The 25,296-nt window shown below is 37.9% G+C and overlaps 1 protein-coding gene across 1 annotated transcript; it reads left to right on the top strand.

Annotated features, from left to right (window-relative positions):
- Window positions 1-3,079: 3,079 nt before the first annotated feature.
- On the top strand, window positions 3,080-18,170 carry LOC120634724 (proton-coupled amino acid transporter-like protein pathetic). Its single transcript, XM_039905499.1, has 11 exons — window positions 3,080-3,094; window positions 4,444-4,461; window positions 6,668-6,798; window positions 8,985-9,129; window positions 11,334-11,464; window positions 12,451-12,686; window positions 14,412-14,612; window positions 15,396-15,501; window positions 16,624-16,717; window positions 17,060-17,182; window positions 17,764-18,170. Exons 1-11 carry the CDS (start codon window positions 3,080-3,082, stop codon window positions 17,959-17,961), a joined length of 1,398 nt encoding a protein of 465 aa, XP_039761433.1. The 3' UTR covers window positions 17,962-18,170.
- Window positions 18,171-25,296: the final 7,126 nt, after the last annotated feature.

The following is a 25,296-nucleotide window of genomic DNA, read 5'->3' as shown; positions in this document are numbered from 1 at the left end:
CTTTCCTATTTAATTGAAAATCGTTTATTATATTATTATTTTTTGAAAGTTCTACGCCTAAATATTACCAGCTAGTCTTTAATATTAAAATCGCTTTTAAATATTAGAGCCTTTGCACACGACGACTTTTAAAGTGCAACCAACGCAATTAAAACAAATAATCGTTAAACAACTTTGTATAAAAATGTCGTGTAAAGGCATTTAAGTGACCAGTTTTTAAGAGTACCCAGTAATGCATTGCTTTTAAAACGTAGAAATTAATATTGATAATATTATGTCATTAAATATAATGCAAAGGCGGTTATGACAAAATGGCAGGAAAAGTACAATTAACTATGTAGAAAAAAAATCATGGGTTTATGGTAAACAACATAATATGAAAAATATATTGAAACTCATTTCTAAGAACCAACGCAGTCATTAAAATCCTAATTTGGTTTAACAAACAGAATGCCGGAACACGGTTTCGTTTGGTGCCTCATTTAAATTGGTATCAAAATTTAAGATTTTATTTTTTAAAAAAAACCTCTCAAATCCCCAACCTTAACTTCGACGGTTATAGAATCTTTTATTGAAATATATTAGTGGTTCTAATATATTTTGAACAGTACCATCAATAGGTAGATACAATAATCGCATATGACAAAAATAACCTTAATTCACGAACTTCATTTGCATGTAACTCTGAAATCCGGCGAACCGTATGTATCCGTAATGTATTGTAATTATTAAACCTTTCAAAATGAGATAAATTCCAAGAAGGCACCTTATAAGTACTATGTGAAACCAAATCCCATACTACATCCGGCATTCTCCTTTCTCAACTTGGACTAAATAAAGAATTCTCTGAATAGGTATATTTAGAGAATTCTGTAAATTAATTGTTTTCTTTCCTAATATTAACCTAAACTTAAACATATTTGAAATGCTATCTATTTACTTGCTTATGTAAAACTTTTTATGTAAACTCCATATTTTCAAAAAAGTCTTACTAACATTGAGAATCCCAAATTTTTATCCAGTGATGTTATTTAAATTCTAATTCAATTTAGACGGAAACACATTTTAATAAACAATAATTTAATAGAAATTACATTCATTTATTAATGTATTATAATTGTGTTAATTATATTTAAGAAAACAATTATGATAATTTATAAAAAATCATTTCAAAAATAAACTAATAACTCAAAAGTTTTACAATCACTTGGCAGTGATTATTTAATTTAATTGTAATACATCTATAATTGAACATAGCTTGAATTTAATTGTAATTTATAAAACGTGTTCCGTTATAATTGTAATAGATAGTTCTGTAATTTATTCGGTTATTACAGTATAACGAACACATCATGTAGTTTCAATAAGCTTTTAATTATGTGTAATTCTGTAATATCTGTAATTAATTACGATTACAATCATTATATTGTAAATCTAGATGTTTGTGCCTTCACATAAATACGGAAGGTGATATTTTTGGTCTTAAATAAACGATTAATGTTTGTAAATAATTATACACGAAATAAAATTTTGTTTTATTCCATTACCCTGTCTGGTCTCTTTGAGTTATAGCTGGTTTTGAAATAACTCAAATTGTTTTTAATTTATGAGTGTGTACCTCGTTGTGTCACGCGAACAAGTTCATTATTAAGAACCCGTCCCGAAAAGCTTCGAAACTAGTCGTGACATTCGTCGTCTGCGACGAAATTTCACGTGAGTTCAGGTGTTTTTTTATGTATATATAGACGAGCGCTTGACTGCAATCACACCTGATGGATATAGATTATGCTATTCACTCTTGATTTGAAGGTACTCAGTCTCATAGTATAGGTAGGAAAAATTAACTGGAAGGGCATTCCAGATCTTTGCGGTACGAATCAGAAACAAGGATGCAAAAGCTCATCAAAAATCTTTAGATGAGAGATCGAAGTGCTATCCTTGTCCTACTCTTCCCTGCAGATAAGGACAGCACAACTCATTTTAATCTGTTGTCCGAATGTTTTAGATTCCCAAAGTACCTAATAATTAAATTATTAATTGGCGCAGTGGGCAGCGAACCTGCTTTCTGAGGGTTCGATTCCCACAGGTGGGAAATGTGCGTGTACTGAACTGATTTGGATGAAATTTGGCATGCTTGTAGCCTTTGACATGGAAAGGAACATAGGCCTTTTATCCCGATTCCTTAAGCAGTTCCCGAGGGAATTAAAAAATTGTTAACGAGCTAAGCCGCGAGCAGACAGCTCTGAAATTTGCACTGAGTTTCATACCAGGGTATGCATACAGCAGGAAAATTGCATTAAATGGCAAAAATCCTTCTATACGAGTTATATATCAATTTAGGGTAAGCAGTGCTTTTGAGCATGTATGAAGAGCACGCCACTGATCTCAGACGTGTACTTTTTATACCGATCTCTCAAATAGTTAGTAATGGTAAGATCAACGAGCGAAGCTTTAGACCCAATTCTGAAGTCGATGGCAAAAGCTAGTGAATAAATAAATATACTGCTACAATACACACAGTGTCATCTAGCCCCAAAGTAAGCGTAGCTTTTGTGATGGGTACTAAGATGTCTGATAAATAATTTTATGAATAATATACTTAAATACATATTATAATAAACAGATAAAACCCGAGACACTGAAAAACATTCATGTTCATCGCACAAACATTTTCCAGCTGTGGGAATAGAACCCACTGCCTCGGACCCAGAAAGCTGGTTAGCTGTTAAAAGAGTACACATAGGTTATCCTACGTGGTGGCGCTACCGTTTCCGTTCGGAACAGCGGCAACCAGAAGTGCGACAACACTGTCCACTGCTAATCTAACTCTTTACATTTATTTCTAGAAAAAGATATAAATAGATAGAAATATAGAAGTGGTTTGAAAGAAGGTTCTAAGTACAATTTTTTTCTTCTTTATTCTTTTTACGTAAAACATATCAATTAATATCATTGACATTGCATATCAAAATTCTGAAAAGTAAATACCTATAAAATTGTATCAAAACTTCTTTTATATATTTTTCTCTATTTTCTTTATTCTTATTTTCATCAAAAGTACTTGTAATGAATCTATAAAATGGTTGGGCCACTCGTGAGTAATACTTTTCTTTTTCTGGAGCTTGAGATTCGGTCGACTCAGCGAAGAACAAAAATACGTTGAGCCAGGCTGCATTCTGCGGTTGACCCTATTTTAGAATTTAAAACGTCAAAATTTATATTATTGTGTTATTGACCGAACCGAGATCCACGGCTTATTGTAACCAACTTCCTAACTCCGGGTACCGGTTGATCGTCGGGTTGATGCTTTTAATCTAGGAAAATCTCAATACCTAGCAATTCCTGGCTCGTCCCGGGACTCGAACCTAGGTCCTCGTGATTCGTAGTTGAACATGCTGCCCACAGAATTTAGAACATCCAGAACCCTAATTCAGCCATTATTGCATGCAGTGTCATAAAACAGTGAAAACCGCCCGCGCACTTCACACCCGTTATTATGCTAGTTCACAAACTTCACTTGAACATAAGAGGTAACATAATAACATTCAACTGCTAAATGGAGTGAAGTAGCTAACCGCCGGTTCTAAAGTGGAGTGGTTTTTGATGCTTAGTATTTTTCGTGTACACGGTTTCTGTACGTTCATAATTCTGTGGGCTCACCACTAATCCAACGAGGCAGATAAACTGTATTCATTAATTCATTCAAACAATGACAAACATATTGAATTGTATCTACTATACTAAGCATAATAATTACCCGACTGCGAAAGAAGGTTATGTTTTGAAGTGTATGTAGGGATATATGTATGTATGTTTGTATGGATGTGTGTATATTTCTATGGCACACCGAAAGCCTAAACAGCTTGTCGTATTTTTATTCGAGTGGTGTCAAAAGATCGTGACCGTCTAAATCGTGAGTGACACTGCGTACACCAAAATTAAATAAAAAAGAAAATTGAGGATTTTTTGTCGCAATAATAATAAAGTAATCCAATCAAAATTATGTTTTCAAAATACATCAAGTGTGGTCACAACATCATCATCGTCATCTCGTTACCGGCCCACTACGGAGCACGGGTCTCCTCCCACAATGAGAAAGAGAAGCCCTTTCTCATTGTGGGTGTCCACCACGCCACACCACGTTGGCCCAGTGCGGATTGGTGGACTCCACACACCATTGCGAACATTATGTAGATCTCTCAGGCAGATTACCTCAGCCTGAGCCAGCCCAAATAACGGAAGATAAAAAAAATTTGTGAAAAAATCTCAAAATCTCATATGCCTTGAAATAACGCGGGCGAAGCTTCAGGCTATATCTAGTAAATTATGTTTTATTGGAGTTTTGGAATAGGAAATGCTAGAAATGATATTTTGTATAAATTTAATAAAGATGGTTGAGTTTTTTTTTTTTTAAATAATTGTACCTTATCTTCTTTCTTTCAGGAAAATATACAGGATGAGGTTAGTATTTTATGTTCCACTACAGTCTACAAGTTAACCCTTACGCGGTATCGTACCGACACGCTGAAGTACTTGGTGGCACCTTTCCACTCCTATCCAAGAATAAGGTATTTGACAGCCGAGCAATAATAGAGGATGAAACGAAGTCAAATACTTTTTAACCAACTTACAAAAAAGGAGGAGGTTCTCATTACTAGACGTATATACTAGTATTCTAGTAGTTACTTTTCTCTAAATCTTGAAAATTTCGATCTAATTTCGGTCGTGCCCTGGTACCGGAATAATGTAGTATTTCGGGTTCGTTTTTGACTCCAAATGCCAGAACGACTAGATTTTATAAGTTTGACGTGTCTGTGTGTTTGTGTGTGTGTCTGTGGCATCGTATTTCCCGAACGGACGAACCGAATTCTATTTTTATTTTTTTAAATAGTGAATTAGTATGGAGTGTTCTTAGCTTTTGTTTGATGAAATTGTCACCGCCACAAAATGGCGAGTTAATTTTTTTTTCACAACTCCCTCAATATGGGTATCAAATGAAAAGGCTAGACTAGTAGAATAATGTACACTATATTGAACACCTGGGGCATACCACTATACCGAAATGTACCGCTGAATTTACAACGTTCCGATCTCTTGAGCAAGAAATTAACAAATTAAACGTTCCTTAGAAATTCCTCTTTCCAAAGTTTGTCTGTCACAGATCACTATATATTAGCGATAAGACCGCCTTTGCACGCCTAAATGTTTTAAGTTTCTGTGCTGTTCCGTTTTTAGGGTTCCGTTCCCAAAGAGTAAACCGGGACCGTGATAGTTAGACAGTTGATATTTTCACAGATAAATAAATAAATAAATATACTACGACAATACACACATCGCCATCTAGCCCCTAAGTAAGCGTAGCTTGTTTTATGGGTAATAAGTTAGCTGATGAATATTTTTTTATGAATCACATAAATAATTATAATATACAGATAAACAGCCAGAAAAACATTCATGTTCATCACACAAACATTTTCCAGTTGTGGGAATCGAACCCACGACCTTGGACTCAGACAGCAGGGTAGCTGCCCACTGCGCCACTCGGCCGTCAATCACAGATAATGTATTTCTATTGCCGCTATAACACAAATACTTAAAAAAACAGAATACCTAAAAAAATATTTAAGAGGGCATGGCACGACATGATTTCTTTTTTATAGATAATGGTACAGAACCCTCCGTGCGCGAGTCCGAGTTTTTGCCTCATGTGTATTTTACGACCTAGGGGTCGGTGGAGTGATGGAGTTGAGAGGGATAGGAGGGTTCTGGGAGTTCTGAGCTGGAAAGAAGCAGCTTCTGACCGCCTCAAATAGAGAGATATGCTTGACCAAGCCGAGGCCCACCCAGGGCTGTAGATCTTCGATGATGGTGTATAGTTTGGCTACACACGCCAAAATATACATCTTCTTCTTCTTAGTCGTTTCAGTCTTGACAGACTGGTCGTGGTCGTCATCTGGGTGTTGTGGCTCGCTTGACAATACTTCGCCACTCTTCTCTAACGGTTGCCTTTCTTGCGCATTCATGTAGAGGAGCCTCGATTGTAGCCTTCACTTGGTCCGTCCATCTCATCGGTGATCTTCCGCGTGCTCTGGTACCTTCTACTTTACCTTGAACCACAAGTCGCTCAATGGACACGTCATTACGCCTGGACACGTGACCGAAGAAACTAAGAATTCGCACTTGAACTGCAGAAGAAAGGCGCTGTTTGATGCTAAGTTCGTCAAGAATTGATTCATTAGTACGGAACATGTTCCAGGTCACTCTCAACATTCTCCTCCAGCACCACATCTCAAGAGCATCTATTCTTTTCTTCTCAGTCTCCCTCATCATCATCCCATAAAGAATTTAAAAAAACAATTCGATTCATGAAGCAAAAGTTTGTATTAGTTAAAATATAAATATAAATATACTACGACAATACACACATCGCCATCTAGCCCCAAAGTAAGCGTAGCTTGGTACTGAGATAGCTGATGAATATTTTTTTATGAATATAATACACATAAATACTTATAATATACAGATAAACGCCCAGACACTGAAAAACAATCATGTTCATCACACAAACATTTTCCAGTTGTGGGAATCGAACCCACGGCCTAGGACTCAGAAAGCAGGGTAGCTGCCCACTGCGCCAGTTGGCCGTCAATAAAAAGTTACATTGCAGAGTGATCAACCGAATCAAGAGAGACCAAGAGTGATTCACCGAGGTCATCACAAATATGAGATCAAGGCGAGGGGCGAAGCTGCCAAAAACTATGATTTCAATGCAGCCAGACCTCCTGGGAAAAGGACTACGTAAGTATCAAGGTCGATAAAACAAGACGTATAAAATAGGTATATTGTTTTTTGCAAGGAATAATGAAGAAAATAATGTAGGAAAAGTAGGTTTCACAATTGTCACTTATTTAACGGTTGAAGTTGTTTCGCTTCGCTCACAGAGCGATCTGACTCAGTCGCGACGGGCGCCTGCTACCACTCATCGGATGCCTAGAACTTTAGATTCTTCGGATGCCTAGATTCTTTACTCGGAAACTATAATCAAAAGGAAATAAATAATAAATAATTAAATATACCACGAAAATACACACATCGCCATCTAGCCCCAAAGTAAGCGTAGCTTGTGTTATGGGCACTACGATGACTGATGAATATTTTTATGAATAATATACATAAATAGTTAGAAAATATATATAAACACCCAGACACTGAAAAACGTTCATGCTCATCACACAAATATTTTCCAGTAGTGGGAATCGAACCTACGGCCTTGGGCTCAGAAAGCAGGGTCGCAGCAAACTGCGCCAATCGGCCGTCAAGAGAGATACGTCATTAGAGATAGGTACTCCTGACATAGTTCTTTCCATCGCTCGCTGAGTGACTCTGAGCCTTCTTATGAGGCCCATAGTTAGTTACCACGACTCGGATCCGTAAGTCATCACTGGCAACACGCACTGTTCGAAGACTTTGGTGTTCAGGCATGGTTTACTATCTTTATATATATATTTCTTGTGTTTATGCAACTGAGCTCCTCCTAAACGGCTGGACCGATTTGAAAGAATTTTTTTGGTATGCGTTTGGCTGGCACCCTGGATGGTTTAGATTGAAATATCAGCCCGACAGATGGCGCTGGGATCCGCTAGTATTTACATAATAACTGCAAAAATTCCGGTATAAATGTATATATACTAGAGTAAATAAATTATGATATAGTTATGATGTAGTTTAGTTTGCAATACTTTTATGTAGGTGAAATTTTTTATTGCCGCACCAACCCGTTCCTTACAAAAATATCGCCAAAGGTTGTCTGGGAGAGATCGCTTTAGCGATAAGACCGCCTTTGCAAACCTAAACTAGTTTATTATATTTTTTTATTTGTAAATGTGTTTCTTTGTATTTTGTTTTTTTTGTGCAATAAAGACTTTAATAATAATATAATAAAAGATTATGAAATAATATAATAATAATACATTATGAAAAATGGCACTCTAGACATATGTCGAGCGTGTCATCGTCCTGGGGAGTCCCTCAGGCATATAGTTTCCGGGTGTTCTCATCTTGCTAACGGCGAATACTTGCACAGACATAATCAAGTAGCCAGGATAGTTCATCAACAACTTGCTCTTCGGTTTGGCCTTATCGATTTTGAGATGCCTTACTATAGGTACGACCCAGCGTCAGTTCTTGAAAATAGCAGTGCATTGCTCTACTGGGATCGAACGATTATCACTGACAGGTATATTACAGCTAATAGACCTGATATAGTGCTAGTCGATCGATCAGTGCGCCGTGCAATAATTGTTGACATAACTATTCCACATGACGATAATCTGGTGAAAGCTGAAAAGGAAAAAGTATCTAAATACTTGGACCTTGCTCACGAGATTACCGCCATGTGGAATGTTGAGTCGACCGTTGTTGTTCCGATAGTCGTTTCAGTCAATGGTCTTCTCGCGAAAAGCTTCGACCAACATCTCAAGAAGCTTTCGCTTGGTTGTTGGATCAAGGGTCGGATACAGAAGGCAGTAGTCCTTGAAACGGCGCGTATTGTGAGGAGGTTTCTCACTCTGGAGCCCTGACCACCGGTTGCTTGGGCATTCAAAAGCCCCGCAAGCGGAGAGTGGAAGTTTTTTTTTTATAAATTTTTAATAGTGTTTTTTAATTTATTCTTAAGCATTGTTAATAATTTAAAAAAAAAAGAAAAATAATAAATGATAGAAAATAATAATAATGATATTTATTAATGCTATTATAAACTTACATAATACTCGGTTCGGTGCATAGATAAGTAATAATGATCTAGAAACGTTTCGAATTATGTCTATTCTCGGAATGATTGTTCGTTGGCATTAAGTACAAACAAGTTACATACCTACACTTAACGTTGTCCCACGCGATTTTGAACCTTACAGTCTTAGTAATAAGGGTGTATTGTCGACACAATTGCTCAGTTTTCTAAGTCTTTGTATACGGTTGTGTTACAGAGTGATAGAGTCGATTGGTCACCTGGTCAAGAGCTGTCTGGGCGGGGGTGTAGTGGCCATCCACGAAGCATTCAAACAATGTGGCCTGTGGACGTCTGTCGTGCTCACAGTACTGCTCGGTATAAGTGTCAGCTACTGCATGTATGTACGTATTGCTTGCAGACCTAGGTAATTAAAATAATAAAGGAGATGTCTCTTAAAAAGTTCAAAGTTTGTATTAAACGTAAGCTTATAGAAAAGTCCTATTATAGTATAAAGGACTACGTAAACGATAAAAAAGCTTGGGTGTAAATTATTGCTCTAACCAGGTTGCTCTTCTAATAATTTAAAATGACATTGTGAGATGGTGATAACAAAAAAAAAAAAAACACCCGGCTAAGTTTGTTGTGGGCTTCTTCTTAGACCGGGACGCGTTTGGAACCCGCGTAGCTTTAGTTTTAAGTTTACGAATGTGGTTATCGCCATCATCTCACTACCGTGTAATTCTTATGTACGCATCAAAAGTGCCACTTGAATAAAGATATTTTTGACTTTGACTTTGACTTTAAAAATAAAAAAAGCCCCAAATTTATATTAAAATTGCAGTAGGTACTCTTTCATTTGCTACCCATGATGACGGGAGTTGTGAATAAAAAAAGTAAATAAAATTCGACCCTTGGGGTGGCGGCCATCTTGGACCGATTATTATTAAACATAGCAAAGAAACAAGAACCAGACAAATTCATCAAACAAACAAACAAAATCAAAATCGTTTCATCCGTTCGGGAAATACGATGCCACAGAAAAACAGACGCACCCACATACACACGCGCTCACTTGCACGCACACACACAAACACGAGAGCCGTCAAAGTCAAAGTCAAAAATATCTTTATTCAAGTAGGCCCATAGGTGGCACTTTTGATGCGTACATAAGAATTACACGGTAGTGAGTAAGGTATACTATGCCGATTTTATATCTAAAGATTAATTATGATATACACTTTACAGGAGTACAAAGTTTTACTAAAAAAAATACGTGGTGACAACCAGATCTTAAGATGTGCTAAAAAATAAAAAAGGTTAAACGTTCATTTCGGAGGCTAGAAGTTCATTTTTCAAGTCTGTTCATAAACGAATCCAATATCAACTATACACGTATATATTGACCTTATCTTATTATTTTAGAGATCTATACGTTGATTATGTTATTCCGTTTTTTTTTTGTAATTCATAACAAAGTAAAATCTGATAAAACAGTTCCTTTGAATTGCATCATTGATTTAAAACGACGACAAAGCAAATTGCGTAGGTACGCGTACAAAAAATAGCTGAGTGGACATAGGATGTAGGTATCTGACCTATTAAACACTGTGAATATACTGACACAACAAAAACACTTCGGTGTACTTACGCAGAGTTATTAAAATTCAAAATTAAAATGTTTTTTTCATGTAGACCGTGTATTACAGGCACTTATTGAGCGTTCGTACATTTAACAGGTTACACTAATGTTAGTGATGTTGATAACTGCATTCGTTAACTTATAACTAAAGCTAGGAGCATTTCAAACGCGCCCTGCTCTACGAAGAGCTTTTTTTTGTTATCACCATCTCACAGTTTCGTTAATGTTGAGCTATGAAGTTAGAACAATTAATGCCCATGCTTTTTTATCATACATGTAATCCTTAATATTATAATAGGATTTTTCTATAAGCTTACGTTTTATATAAAATTTTAAACTTATTGAGAGACATCTCAAGGATTTCATCTGGTAATTTGTTATAAAAAGACATAAAATTACCCTTAAATGAATTACTAATTTTATGCAGCCTAGTAGACTGCACTACAAGTTTATTTTTACTTCTAATATTAATATTGTTACAGTCAGTACAGTACAGTTTTAATAGAAATAATAATATAAATAATATGTGATGAACATAAATGTTTTTCAGTGTCTGGGTGTTTATCTATATATTATAAGTATTTATGTATATTATTCACAAAAATTATTCATCAGTTATCTTAGTACCCATAACACAAGCTACGCTTACTTTGGGACTAGATAGCGATGTGTGTATTGTCGTAGTATATTTATCATAAGTAAAGGAAGTGGTGATAGCCTAGTGGTTAGGACATCGGATTCACTTTGCCCCCGAGTTCGAATCCCAGCACGCACCTCTAACTTTTAGTACTAAGTTATGAGCGTTTTAAGCAAATAAAAGATCACTTGCTTCAACGGCGAAGGTAAACATCATGGTGAAACTCGCGTACTTGAGAGTTCCCCATAATGTTCTCCGAGGTGTGTGGAGTCCACCAATCCGCACTGGGCCGCAGTGGACTATGGCCTAAGCCCTTCTCGTCTCTCTAGATCCTGGCCCGATCAGCTCAGAAGATATACGGCCGGGTACAAGTACCAGCTATGTCTTATCCCGATTTGGCGGAAGCTTCCTTGGAGATCGGACCCTTTGCGTCTTTGAAAAAGTACAGCAAATGCTTTAGGTAAAATATATTGAACTAGTTGTTAGCGTTTGAAATTGATTGAAATCAAATCCAGAACTACGAGATAAACATATCACGTAGTTCTGGATTTGATTTCAACTCTGTCGAGGAATTCCCACCTTCACGGCTAGCATGAAGCTAGTTAACCTTGTAGAGTTGAAGATGTATCTTCTCCCACATCTTTATCAACTGTCAGAGCATTGGCGCACAAGTGGGAATAGCATCCAGTGGCGTGCACTTAATACATGCACAAAAGCACTGCATACCCAAATTATTTGATATAAGTCGTATTGGAGTCGTATGTACCTGCCTTATGCATACCCTGGTCAAAAACCCTGTGCACGGAACTGATAACATCCAAATAATATATGTGTTATAATAAACGGGGATAAACTTCTGTTTTTCCGTGTTCTCGTGCTTTAGCAATCGGACACGTTAATTATATACCTTGTCGGGGGATATGATCGGGGGATATAATTTTCGTCTCGGAGTAAGACAATTAGTTGCCCATTCATTTAACTGAGTCGTCTTAAATGCAGAGATCCAGTTAGATATACAAGCAACATAAAAAAAGCACAGAAAATTAATAAGTATTCAGGCGTGCAAAGGTGGTTTTACCGCTTAAGCGATCTCTCACAGATAACCTTTGTAGAGAGGAATTTATAAAGCAACGGGTTGCTGCAGCAATAAAATTTAGAACCTGTATTAAAATTATTTCAAAATTAAGAATAACTTTTTAATTAAATAAAATTAAATTTGTAATTTAATAAATTATTATTTCGACATCCATGTTTATCATTAAATATTTATAAAATTAAATTATATTAAATATGAAATTATTATTTTTTGCTTTTTTTTTTAAAAATAGCAATAAAGGCACCCATAACGGCTTGAAAATTTAGGCAATATTTTTTTTTTACTATCTGTGTTTTTTTTTTTTATTGACAGTAAAGTTAGTTCCAAAAAAAATAACATTTCCTACCAAGGTACGCTGTGGATTTCATAATATGCGTGGACCTGTTCGGATCGTGCTGCGTGTACCAGATCATGATCGCTCGTACCATGAAGCAGCTGATCGAAGGGACGGACGAGATCGCGACCGGGGGCAGCCCGTCGCTGAGACAGCTGATCGCAGCATTGCTTATACCCTGCATCCTTCTCTGCATGATCACAACTTTGAAGTACCTCGCGCCATTTTCAATAGCAGCAGACGCTATTATATGCAAGTCTTTAATCATGTTTAGTAGTAGCGGAGGTTTTGTGTGACAGAGCTCGCCCGGGGAGGTACCGCCATGATTAATCTTCTAATAATTTAAAATGACATTGTGAGATGGTGGTAACAAAAAAAAAAAACACCCGGCTAAGTTTGTTGTGGGCTTCTTCTTAGACCGGGACGCGTTTGGAACCCTCGTAGCTTTAGTTTTAAGTTTACGAATGTGGTTATCGCCATCATCTCACTACCGTGTAATTCTTATGTACGCATCAAAAGTGCCACCTGTGGGCCTACTTGAATAAAGATATTTTTGACTTTGACTTTGACTGTGACTTTGACTTTGACTATTTTTTCTGCATTACTTTGTTCCGGTCTGAAGGGCGTGGTTGCCGGTGTGTGTGTGTGTTTTTTTATTTTTATTTTTTTACAGGCACATGTGGCTTAACACCTGTGCTTCGGGTTGATGGACACAGGGCGGTAATTATTTGTAGGAGTAAGACGTGTTCCTTGCATGTCCTGAAAAGCGTTGGTTTTCTATTTGAAACCAGGGATCATCTGCTTGGCGACGGACGACCTTCGTCAGTTATTATATTTAAAAAAAAACCAGTGTGTGTACTTATATACACGCGTCAGAACTATGGAGGGTAGAGGTACGGAGGATCATCTGTGTATATGAAAAATTGTCGTTAAAATGTATTAAAATAGGATGGCGCCACATTTGCATCAAGGTAACTCTTAAAAGAAGCGCCAAATATAAATATTGTTAGAGTAGGCTTGAAAAATAAACAAGGAAGTAAGGTTATATTTACCACAATATTTTGTACAACGTAAGTTGTTGAAATTCTCAATAATTAACTACTTTAGTCGATAATGACATTAAATTTTTTAACTCGGCATACTTCAATTCACGATTGCTACATTCATACCATACCCTGTGCATCCACCAGCGCCATTGTGGAGGATTTTTGAACTGTTATTAGCGCATACAACTGGACACTTTTTCAACTTTTCTCCCATATAAGATGACTCTCCTTACCTCTACCCTCCATAGTCAGAACTTATAATAATTCTTTGGCGTAACAAGATAAAAATCCAAGATTTCTCTGAGTCCACGGCCGGTGGGTCCGGTTCCAACAACTGGAAAATGCTTGTGTAATTGACACGAATGTTTTTCAGTGTCTGGGTGTTTATCTTTATATAAGTATTTATGTTTATTATTCATAAAAATATTCAGCAGTCATCTTAGTACCCATAACACATACATTTATACTCCACACCAAACAGATCCTCGGTGATGAACAACAATTAACATTTATTCATTGTAAAGTCAACATCTCCTGATGATGCTCCGGTTTCGGAGCGAAACGTGCGTAGAGGGTGTACTGCCGAGGATCTGTTTGGTGTGGAGTATAAGGATTGAAGAAATAATAAATTACACCACACAGATTCTCCTGCTTTTCGCGGAGTATAGCAGATTAAGCTTAATTTTGATAATATATCATGGATTTCCGCAAAGTAACGCCTGCTTCTATACAACATTTCTTAAATATTAGTTCAACGGGTACATACCACGATAATATTTTGGATTTGTCGATATTCCGACCCAGTTGTATGGATGGTGGTCACGACGGGACCACGATCGATATATTTACGATAATATATTTAAGTGAAGGTATTGTAGTATATTTATGATTTGTCTATTTATTAATTCTGAGTCTGAACCGCAATTTTCAGTGGTCGTGGCCGGTTCGACGATATACTACGCCGTGAAACATCAGACTATGAGCCCTTTGGAGTTTCCCGCATTCAAGAGCTGGCCCGGCCTGTTTGAGTTCATGGGCGTGTGCGTGTTCAGCATGGAGGGAGTGGGGGTGACTCTGGCGATCGAGAACTCTATGGAGGATCCGAAAAAGATACCCGTGGTTTTAGTTGGAGGTTAGTGTTATGTTTTTTAACTTTCTAGCTCATTTAGTTAAGCGATATCGCAAGCGACGGATTGCCAAGCCACGGTTTTCCGAGAGACAGGATTGCAAAGCCACGGATTTTCAAGCGACATATTTCCTCGTTTTTTTTTTGTTTTTTTTTATGGTTATAGACGAGCGCCATCACTACTCACTGCTATGTACACATTTTGTATATAATAACGCATCAAAAGTGCCATCTATGTGCCTATTTGAATAAAGAAATATTTGACTTTTGACTTTGACTTTGACAATAACACCTGATGGTAAGCGATGATGCAGCCTAAGGTGGAGCGCGCTTGCTTAGAATATGCCTATTCACTCTTGATTTGAAGGTACTCATATTGTAGGAACTAAAAGCTGGAAGAGCATTCCAGATCCTAGGATCAGGAACGAAGTTGCGAAGAACTTCGTACGCGTCCGCGGTATATCAACCACGTAGTGATGCAAATCCTGACGGTGCCTCGCGGTTTGATTGTAAAAAGGCGAGGTTAGAACTAGATCAAATAGTTCTTGAGCACACTCTCCGAAATATATCCTATAGAATACTGAATGGCAGGCAACCTTGCGACGCCTCGCGCCTCGCGCCTCGTGTAAGGAGATCTCGTGTGCTAGTAATGGGATGATACGATGAAGCTAAAACGCGCATAACTCCGTAAAGTTTAGCCTAGAGGTGCGTGCCGGGGATCGAAATCCGCCCCTCCCCACTGCTTCAAAATCGCTAACCAAGTACTTAAATAAATAAATACTGTTTCAGGGATGTCAGCTGTGATCAGTATTGCTATGTGCTTTGGCTTTTTCGGCTACTGGGGTTTCGGGGAGAAGTCGAAATCGCCGGTGACCCTGAACTTCCCATTAGAGCCGTTAGTTTTTTTTTTATTAGATATAAGGAATACGTGTGGTGATGAAACAACGTGTTGGTTTGCAACTAACTGATAGTATATCATCATAAGTATAGCCTGTAACAGTCCACTGTTGGGATAAAGGCCACTCCCAATGTTAGGTTTGTCCATAATAACCATGCTGGAAAGAATGGTCGGTGGTACGTGGTACCATATTAATAAAAAAAATGGACATAACTAGAGGAAACTTTAAAAATAGGATACAAAATGGCGGCCTTATCGGTTAGTAGCGGACAGGCATCCTTAGGATTAGCAAAACCAAGAGTAACCGATAGGTGGGGTGTAATAATGTTACATACATACTTACGAATAATTACATACTAATAATTATCCAGATTACACACATAAGATAGTTACAATAATTAATATAAAAAATAATAATTTTCAATATAAAAAAAACATTAAAAAAACGTGTGTGTACTTATGTACACGCGAAAGAAGTTATACTTCTTTGGATATACAGGATAAATATCTTTTAAAAAATTTTGTCTTTCGCCTTCTTCTGCATTTGTAGAAAAAACTACTCTAACAATAGAAAAAAGTATTTAATACATTGGATGAATTATGATAACGCATTTATATCTAGTTATCTCATTATCGGAAAACCAAGTGTCATCATTAAAATTTGAGATTTTTGTTAGTACAATTGAATCAATTAAATCCCCGGAATGAGCCCGCAGACTTTGACAATTCAAAGTGTCAAACCTTTTATTGAAAAAAAAAATTGTTGACTATAGCTAACTTCAGGGTGTCGGTTTTTCGTGACGGTGTGCGCGCGCATCGTTAAAATTTACTCTAATAATTTTTCCCTAACGCGCCAAAAGAAGTATAACTGCAAAAAACGTAAATAAAAAAACACAAAAAAGTTAAAACAAAATTTTTTAATTTAAATTTGAATAAATTAAAATCACAATAAAAATTCAACTATTTTATATTATTTCAGGTTCGGAATCAGGTGCACTTTTTGACAAGGTTTCCCCAGAAACTCGCAATTCTTTTACGAGACTCTCTTCGCTTATGAATACTGTAATACAGACATAACTTTTACAAAATGTCCTTACAATTGAAATTATTGCTTTCCAGCTTTCCGATAGCGCTCAAAGTGTTCATGGCAGGGATGATATATGTGACCTTCGCCCTCAATTTCTGGATCCCGTTCGAGCTGATCTGGTACTACATTAAGAGGCGGTACCAGGAGACTAGCTACTGGATCTGGGAGAGGGTCTGGCGAGCATCCATAGTGTTCATCATCACCACCGTTGCTGTCATCTTTCCAGCCGTCACAAAGTTTATTGGACTGGCAAGTTTTTAACTAACTTCTTAGGATGGGCTAGTGTTTAAAGGCAATGCCACTTTCCCTAGTTGTGAAGAGATATGTGAACCGCCATTTTGTGGCGGCGGCCATCTTAGATCGATTTTTATCAAACATAGCCAATAAAATACAGGACGTGTAGCACAGGCAGGAGACAAAAATTATATCCCCGACTATATCCCCTGGAAAGGGACTATCTGGTACTACATTAAGAGGCGGTACCAGGAGACTAGCTACTGGATCTGGGAGAGGGTCTGGCGAGCATCCATAGTGTTCATCATCACCACCGTTGCTGTCATCTTTCCAGCCGTCACAAAGTTTATTGGACTGGCAAGTTTTTAACTAACTTCTTAGGATGGGCTAGTGTTTAAAGGCAATGCCACTTTCCCTAGTTGTGAAGAGATATGTGAACCGCCATTTTGTGGCGGCGGCCATCTTAGATCGATTTTTATCAAACATAGCCAATAAAATACAGGACGTGTAGCACAGGCAGGAGACAAAAATTATATCCCCGACTATATCCCCTGGAAAGGGACTATATCCCCTGGAAAGGGATAAAATAACCGTGTCCACCTGCCAAAACCACGGTAACAGGGTACCTACAGGGTACATATTACACGTATATTATTTGGATATTATTTCCACTTGTACGCCAGTGCTCTGGGAGTTGATAAAGCTGTGGGAGAAGATACATTTTCATCCTTTCCCCGGGGAAAAAATGTATTTGAAAAAAAATATATATAATATTTGTCTCCTGGCCATGCTAGGCGCGCTGACTAATCACCTTTCAAACAAAAAAAGCAAAATAAAAGTCGGTTTATCTTCGGGAAATACTACAGACCAACACACAGACCCACACACACGCACACACACAGATACAGCAAACTGATATACTTTTAAACTTTTTACAGATTGGTTCCTTCTGCCTATCCAGTATGGGCTTCATGTTCCCGGCGTTTATAGAACTGTGCCTGGACTGGGAGGACCCAGGTCTTGGAATGTTCAACTGGCGACTGTGGAAATGCGTTATTATATGCGTATTCGGCGCCATTTTGTGTATTGTCGGCACGTATATTAATGCTAGAGAACTTTTTAAGGAAGTCTTTTAGCAATTTTTTATTTTAGGTTAAGTCTGAGAAAGTTCGATCAATATTGTATTAGCTATCGAGCCATTACCCCCGACTTATCGTCATGAATAGCCTAACAGTCCATCAGTTTGGCAACCCTAGCGGAGCGGTTAGCACTGTGGTTTTAAGTGCTAGGTATATTTTTTTCGGATTGTGTGTAGCTGATTAACCCTAATGATTTTAACAGTGTAAGGCGGGCTTGTTGGCGAGCCTCGGAATGGGGCTCTGCCAGGAAGAGTTTGAACCCTCGGGCTCGAAGAAACGAAGGGATCGTCGGCCTGAGGGCGCCTCATGTGAGGCCGAACCTCGGCTCAGGCGACGATTGGAGTGAAAGGATTACGGACGGTGAGGGCTGGGTACAGGGGCAATTTGGGAATTCATAAAATCTGAATTATCCCTGATCTGGTCTGATGCGAAACTTCGGCCGTGACCAGTTACCGCGCTACCCATTATCGGGTACGGGTCTCATCTGAGTATGAAAAGGGTTTAAGCCTTAGTCCACCGCGCTGGCTAAGAGCGGATTGGTGGACTTCACACGCCGTTGAGAACATTATTTAGAACTCTTAGGAACGCAGGTTTCCTTACGATGTTTGATAGATGGACAGATAAAGTCTTTAATGCACAAATCAAAAGTGAAAACAAGAAATAACAAAACAATAAAAAATATATATATATAAGATGCGCAAAGGCGGTCTTATCGCTCTAAGCGATCTCCTCCAGACAACCCTTTATGTTAGAGAATTAGGTTAGGGAAAACAGGATAGTGCAACCGGTGATACAATTAAATTAAATACATATACTTATAATATATACATACACATAAATATTTAATATATATATATATATATATATATATAATAATACAAAAGAACATACATACACTATATCATATTAGATGAATTAAATTCTTTCAGTCGATTTTTAAATATGTTTACTGACTTAGTTATATCTCCATACGATGAGTTACGATACGATGTTTTCCTTCACCGTTAAAGCAAGTGATATTTAAATTGATTATATTACATAAACGTACGTAACTCGAGATGCGTGCCGCACTGGCTCGAACTGGGTCTCCACGGAAGGAAAACCGAAGTATTACCCACTACGCTATCACTGCTTATAGTATAAATTTCAATTTGACGACACATTTGTCCGTAAATATACTAAATAAACGTTCTCCTGTAAAATTTGTGTATGTCTTCTCCAAGTCGGTGGTAATATCTCGATAAGTAAATAGTCCCACATAAGGTCCCAAATGTAACAAAAATTTGTCCGTCTGTCTATCTGTGAGCGTGCGTATCTCATAAACCGTAATAGGTAGTGAGTTGAAATTGTCACTAAATGTGAATTTATATCAGAAAATAATAAAAGAAATGCGTTTTGTTTATGTTTTTTGCTCGATCTTAATAATGCCAATATTGCAACGTGATACGGAACCCTCCGTGTGCTAGTACTGCTCGCACTTAGCCTTTTTTTTACTGTTGTGTCCTTAAACCGTGGGATACATGTAGATAGATTGTATCCGAAAATGTAAATATTTTGTTAGTGATTTTACAGACTTTTAATTTTAGATTTTAATTAATTACATAATATACAAAATTATAAATATAACCTAAAATAAACTATTTAAAAACTAAATAAAATCTAAAACGTTTTGTTAGTTTGTTTAAAAATTATTGTTACCACTTTATTATTATTGTTAAATTATTGTTGATGTCTTTTATAAAATTTTGTTAATAATTTATTTATCTTGTCATGTCTTAAATAACTAATATCTAATATTAAATTGTTAATTTATTTGACTACTATGTGTTATTTATCGACCTTATGATTAAATTTAGCCGCAAAAATTCGTATCCTTTTAGAGTCGGTGTGTCCCAAACTTTTAAACTACCGTTTCACCTAAGCTTGGCTTCTTAATTTTTTTCTAATCCACTAGCTACCAGTTAGCCGTTGCACCTGCAGGTAAGTGATAATGCAGTCTAAGTTGGTAGCGGGCTAACCTGTTAGAGTGTGGCAGTTACATTAAACCCCTGATCAATTTCTATGTAATCGAAACGAAACGCTGAATCGCTTAGCACGTCTTTCTGGTTAGGGTGGTAACTAGCCGTCGCCGAAGCCTCCCACCAGGCAATAGAAAAATCAGATTGACCCACATTGATCATGCCGGGAACTAAACCCCGAACCTTTGACTTAAAACCACGGCGCTAATCGCTGTTGGTCCAGGATGGTCACGCCAGGAAAAGATGACCAAGAGGCCCGCACCGGGGAGCATATATCACCGTTCAGAATACCATCGTAGAGGTAAAAGCCTGTATGAAGTACTTGGGGCTTACCCTGGACGGGCGATGGGGATTTAGAGCGCACTTTGCGCAACTCCGTCCTAGGCTTGTCAGTACTGCCGCCGAACTGTAGACTGCTACCCATCATTGGGCCAGAATCTGCCGCGAGGACTATACGCGGGTACTGTGTGGAGTATGGCACTGTATGGGGCGCCGATATGGATGCATGCTATGACATATATACATATCTTAATATATATAAATCTCCTGTCACGATGTTTGTCCGCGATGGACTCCTAAACTACTTAACCGATTTTAAATTAAATTAGCACACCGTGAGCTGTCTGGTCCAACTTAAGAGATAGGATAGCTTAGATCTTTAATTATAGTCGCAATCTTATTTTATTGCAATTAATTAATTGACAGTCGCATGTTATATATACTACTACACTTATTTAAGGCTTAGCGATACTGAATACTTTAAAAACAAAATAAAACGCAGACAAAGTCGCGGGCAACAGCTAGTATACATATATATATGTACAATAAGATTCTTTTGCTGAGACCAATATTCAAAAAATTCAAAATTCATTTATTTCAAGTAGGCCTAATATTCTGGGAAGTGTACAACGGGTTCCCCGGACGTCCAATAAATCCAACGAGAGGGACATGCCGTGGTGGTTTTTAAGTTCGGGTAAACGAGTCCCACATAACCTCTGTCCTGCCCAAAAGGACAGAGGTAGCCATAAAGCTTTTCCACCACGACAAAAAAAAAAAAAAAAAAAAGTAGGCCTAATATAAGCACTTTTGAAACGTCAAGTCTGTCTGTTTATAGTGACTCTACCACCGGTTCGGAAGGCAGATTCTACCGAGAAAAAGCCGGCAAGAAACTCAGCAGTTGCTCTATTCCAAAATCAACTGACCGCAAAGGATTATAGCGGTGCGAACCATTCGGGAAGAATCAGGACACTAGCGCAGGCAGCCCTGGTCTGCCGATGGAAGGAGGGTTTGCCCTATTGCTGGCAGTTGGACGGTGGACGCCATCCGACCTCACCTAGAACTATGGCCGAAGCGAAGACACGGACCACTGACATACAGACTTGTGCAGGTGCTTACTGGCCATGGGTGCTTTGGTAAGTACCTGCACCAGATTGCAAGGCGAGAGGTGACGCCAGAATGTCATGAGTGCGGTGCAGCTGAGGACACAGCCCAGCACACCCTGGTAGAATGCGCTGCGTGGGGACCTCAGAGGCTTACTTTTTTTAATCACTCTGGGAGGAGATATTTCGCTGCCGAGAAAGCTGACGTGGGTGCTCACCCGATACACAGGAAGAAGGGCGGGTTAGGAGGTGCCGGTATGCACATCTTCTCCCACCGTAAATATCGGCAGGAAAATGTGGGGGGGGGGGAGAAAAAAAGGGAGAGGGGGTATAAATAAATGGGTGCAGGAGCCCATAATATAAATTAAAGGATGGACTCTCCTAACGTAGGGAGAGGTGTAGGTTTAACGTTGGGATGTAGCATGCGAAAGCGATCCTGTGGCGTCCCGGTATGGCGTAGACGGTTCTGCTGGGTTTTAGTGGGTATTCTGGCCCCGTGTCAGCGAGTCCCACCATACCCTTCCGGAAACAGGTTAATTTATTACCCGACTCCGGGAGAGATCAATCAATGCCAAAAATGAAAGTGATATTTTAACGCATATAACTTAGACCAAGCGACTCAACTGGAATTAACAAATTACAATTATTTTAGCTTTATATTAAACTCCATGTAAGTTTTTTGACTTAGTTTTTGATTATTTTGGTTTTTAATTATTCTGGTATAAAATAGTGTAAATGGGCCATAGTTACCAAATAAAGAATTATTATTATTTTCATTATTAGAAAATGAAGAGGTGCGAACTGGGATTCGAACTCGGCCAACCGAAAGTGAAGTCAAAGTCCTACCCACTGGGCTAACGCCGCTTCTTCGTAATTAAATATACATATATTCACTTCAAAATAAAAGTATTCATGTCCGATGACGCAATGTTTCAGAAAATAAAACCACCCATCCGTGCTATATTGGAACAAGACCTATATTTACCTTAATCAAGCCAGAGTGTTGACTGACTCTTAATATTTACTTTTGCCTTCTACTAGTAGATCGCATCTTGGAATTGTATTATCGATAACACAGAATTGAGAACATCCAGAAACCGTGTACATGGTTAACGTGTAACTAATATTGAAGCATAAAAAACCACTCCACTTTAGTAGTGTTTCTAGAAAAGGCGGCTAGTCACGTCATTCCATTTAGCAGTTGACAGTACGAGTTATTATTTAACTAACCTACAACGGCACGAGTAACCTCTAGTTTGTCATAAAATGGGAAGAGGTAAATGGGAAAATGGGGGTGTTTTCACTGTTTTTGGACAGCCTGACCTTAAGCCTGACCCTCATTCAGCCCTTATTGGATGCAAAACAATGTACTGCTTGAATGAGGGTTCGGTATGTTTTAATTCCTTGAGAAGTGGACCGGTGTGAAACCTTGATAACCAGTTGGTTTAAGATCGGGATCCCTTACACGTTAGGGCATGGGTTCTCCTCTAAAAAGCCGTAGTCCCATCCAGAGTTTTTCTTCACCACCTTTATATATACTTGAATACATAATATACTTTAATACATTATATACTTAAGTACTTTATTTACTCAAGAACATTATAAACTTAAATACATTATATACTTTAGTACATTATTAACTTAAGTACATAATTATTTTATTTACTTTATATACTTTAAAACATGATATACTTAAATACATTATATACTTATATACTTTAGTACATTATATATTTAAATACATTATATACTTAAATGCATTATATACTTGAATACATTATATACTTGAATACATTATATACTTAGATACATTATATACTTAAATACATTATATACTTAAGTACATTATATACTTAGATACATTATATACTTATATACTTAAGTACATTATATACTTTAGTACATTATATATTTAAATACATTATATACTTAAGTACATTGTATACTTTAGTTCATTATATACTTAAGTACATTATATACTTAGGTACATTATTTACTTAAGTACATTATATACTTAAATACATTATATACTTGAGTAAATTATATACTTTAATACTTTATATACTTTAATACTTTATATACTTTAATACTTTATATACTTTACTACATTATATACTTTACTACATTATAAACTTAAGTAAATTATATACTTAAAGACATTTTATACTTTAGTACATTTTATATTTAAATACATTATATACTTAAGTACATTATATACTTAAGTTCATTATATACTTAAGTACATTATATACTTAGATACATTATATACTTAAATGCATTATATACTTGAATACATTATATACTTAAATACTTTATATACTTTACTACATTATATACTTTACTACATTATATACTTAAATACATTATATACTTAAGTACATTATATACTTAGGTACATTATATCATCATCATCATCTCAACCAATTGACGTCCACTGCTGGACATAGGTCTTTTGTAGGGAGTTCCACAATGCACGGTCCTGGGCCGCTTGCCTCCAACGGTTCCCAGCTACTCGCCTGACGTCATCTGTCCACCTCGTTTGGGGCCGACCTACGCTGCGTTTACCGGTGCGGGGTCGCCATTCCAGCACCTTAAGACCCCAACGTCCATCGGTTCTCCGAGCTATGTGCCCCGCCCATTGCCTCTTCAGCTTCGCAACTCGCCGAGCTATGTCGGTACCTCTAGTTCTTCTACGGATCTCCTCATTTCTGATTAGATCACGTAGAGACACTCCTAACATAGCTCTCTCCATCGCCCGCTGAGTGACTCTGAGCCTTCTTATGAGGCCCATAGTTAGCGACCATGTCTCTGATCCGTAAGTCATCACTGGCAACACGCACTGTTCGAAGACTTTAGTCTTCAGGCACTGAGGGATTTTGGACGAGAAGATGTCACGAAGTTTCCCGAACGCTGCCCATCCGAGTTTGATTCGGCGGTTTACCTCTTTCTCGAAATTGGACCTACCTAACTGGATCGTGTGTCCTAGGTATATATACTCGTCTACAATTTCGAGTGCAGAGCTCCCAACAGTAATTGGGTGGAGCGGAACATGAGCGTTAGACATAATTTTCGTCTTGCTCATGTTCATACGAAGGTGGGTTGAGAAACTCTGCTGAGGTCATTGAGCATCGCATTAAGGTCTTCCAGAGTCTCTGCCATTATGACTACAACATCGGCAAACCGAAGTTGAGTGATGTACTCGCCGTTAATGTTGATGCCAAGCCCGTTCCAATCCAGAAGCTTAAAAACGTCCTCCAACGCAGCGGTAAACAGCTTCGGGGAGATAACATCTCCCTGTTGCACTCCTCGCTGCAGTTGGATCGGTTTCGTAGTCTGGTCCTGTATACGGACTGACATAGTGGCGTTTTTGTACAAACACTTCAAAACTTCGATGTACCGGTAGTCAATTCGGCATCTCTGCAGTGACCTTAACACAGCCCAGGTTTCCACCGAATCAAAGGCTTTCTCATAGTCCACAAACGCTAAGCAAAGTGGCCGGTTATACTCTTGAGTCTTCTGTATAACCTGCCGCAGCGTATGTATGTGGTCTATGGTGCTGAAGCCCTTTCGGAAACCGGCTTGTTCAGGAGGCTGGAAGTCGTCGAACCTATTCGCGAGACGATTCGTAATGACTCTTGAGAACAACTTGTAGACATGGCTCAACAGCGAGATAGGTCTGTAGTTCTTCAGCAAGGTATTATCACCTTTTTTAAAGAACAGAACAACCACGCTCCTGTGCCATGCCTCTGGCGTTGTGCCTTGATGAATGACGGAATTGAACAACCGCTGAAGGACTTTAAGTATCGGTTTTCCACCCGCTTTCAGGAGTTCTGCTGTGATTCCGTCATCACCCGGTGCCTTGTTGTTCTTAAGTTGTTTGAGAGCCTTAAACACATTATATACTTAAATACATTATATACTTTAGTACATTATAT

Source organism: Pararge aegeria, chromosome 25 (assembly GCF_905163445.1).
Source record: "Pararge aegeria chromosome 25, ilParAegt1.1, whole genome shotgun sequence".
In the NCBI taxonomy this organism is placed as follows: domain Eukaryota; kingdom Metazoa; phylum Arthropoda; class Insecta; order Lepidoptera; family Nymphalidae; genus Pararge; species Pararge aegeria.
Note: the sequence above shows the minus strand (reverse complement) of the source record. Positions and strands in the feature narration are given on the sequence as shown.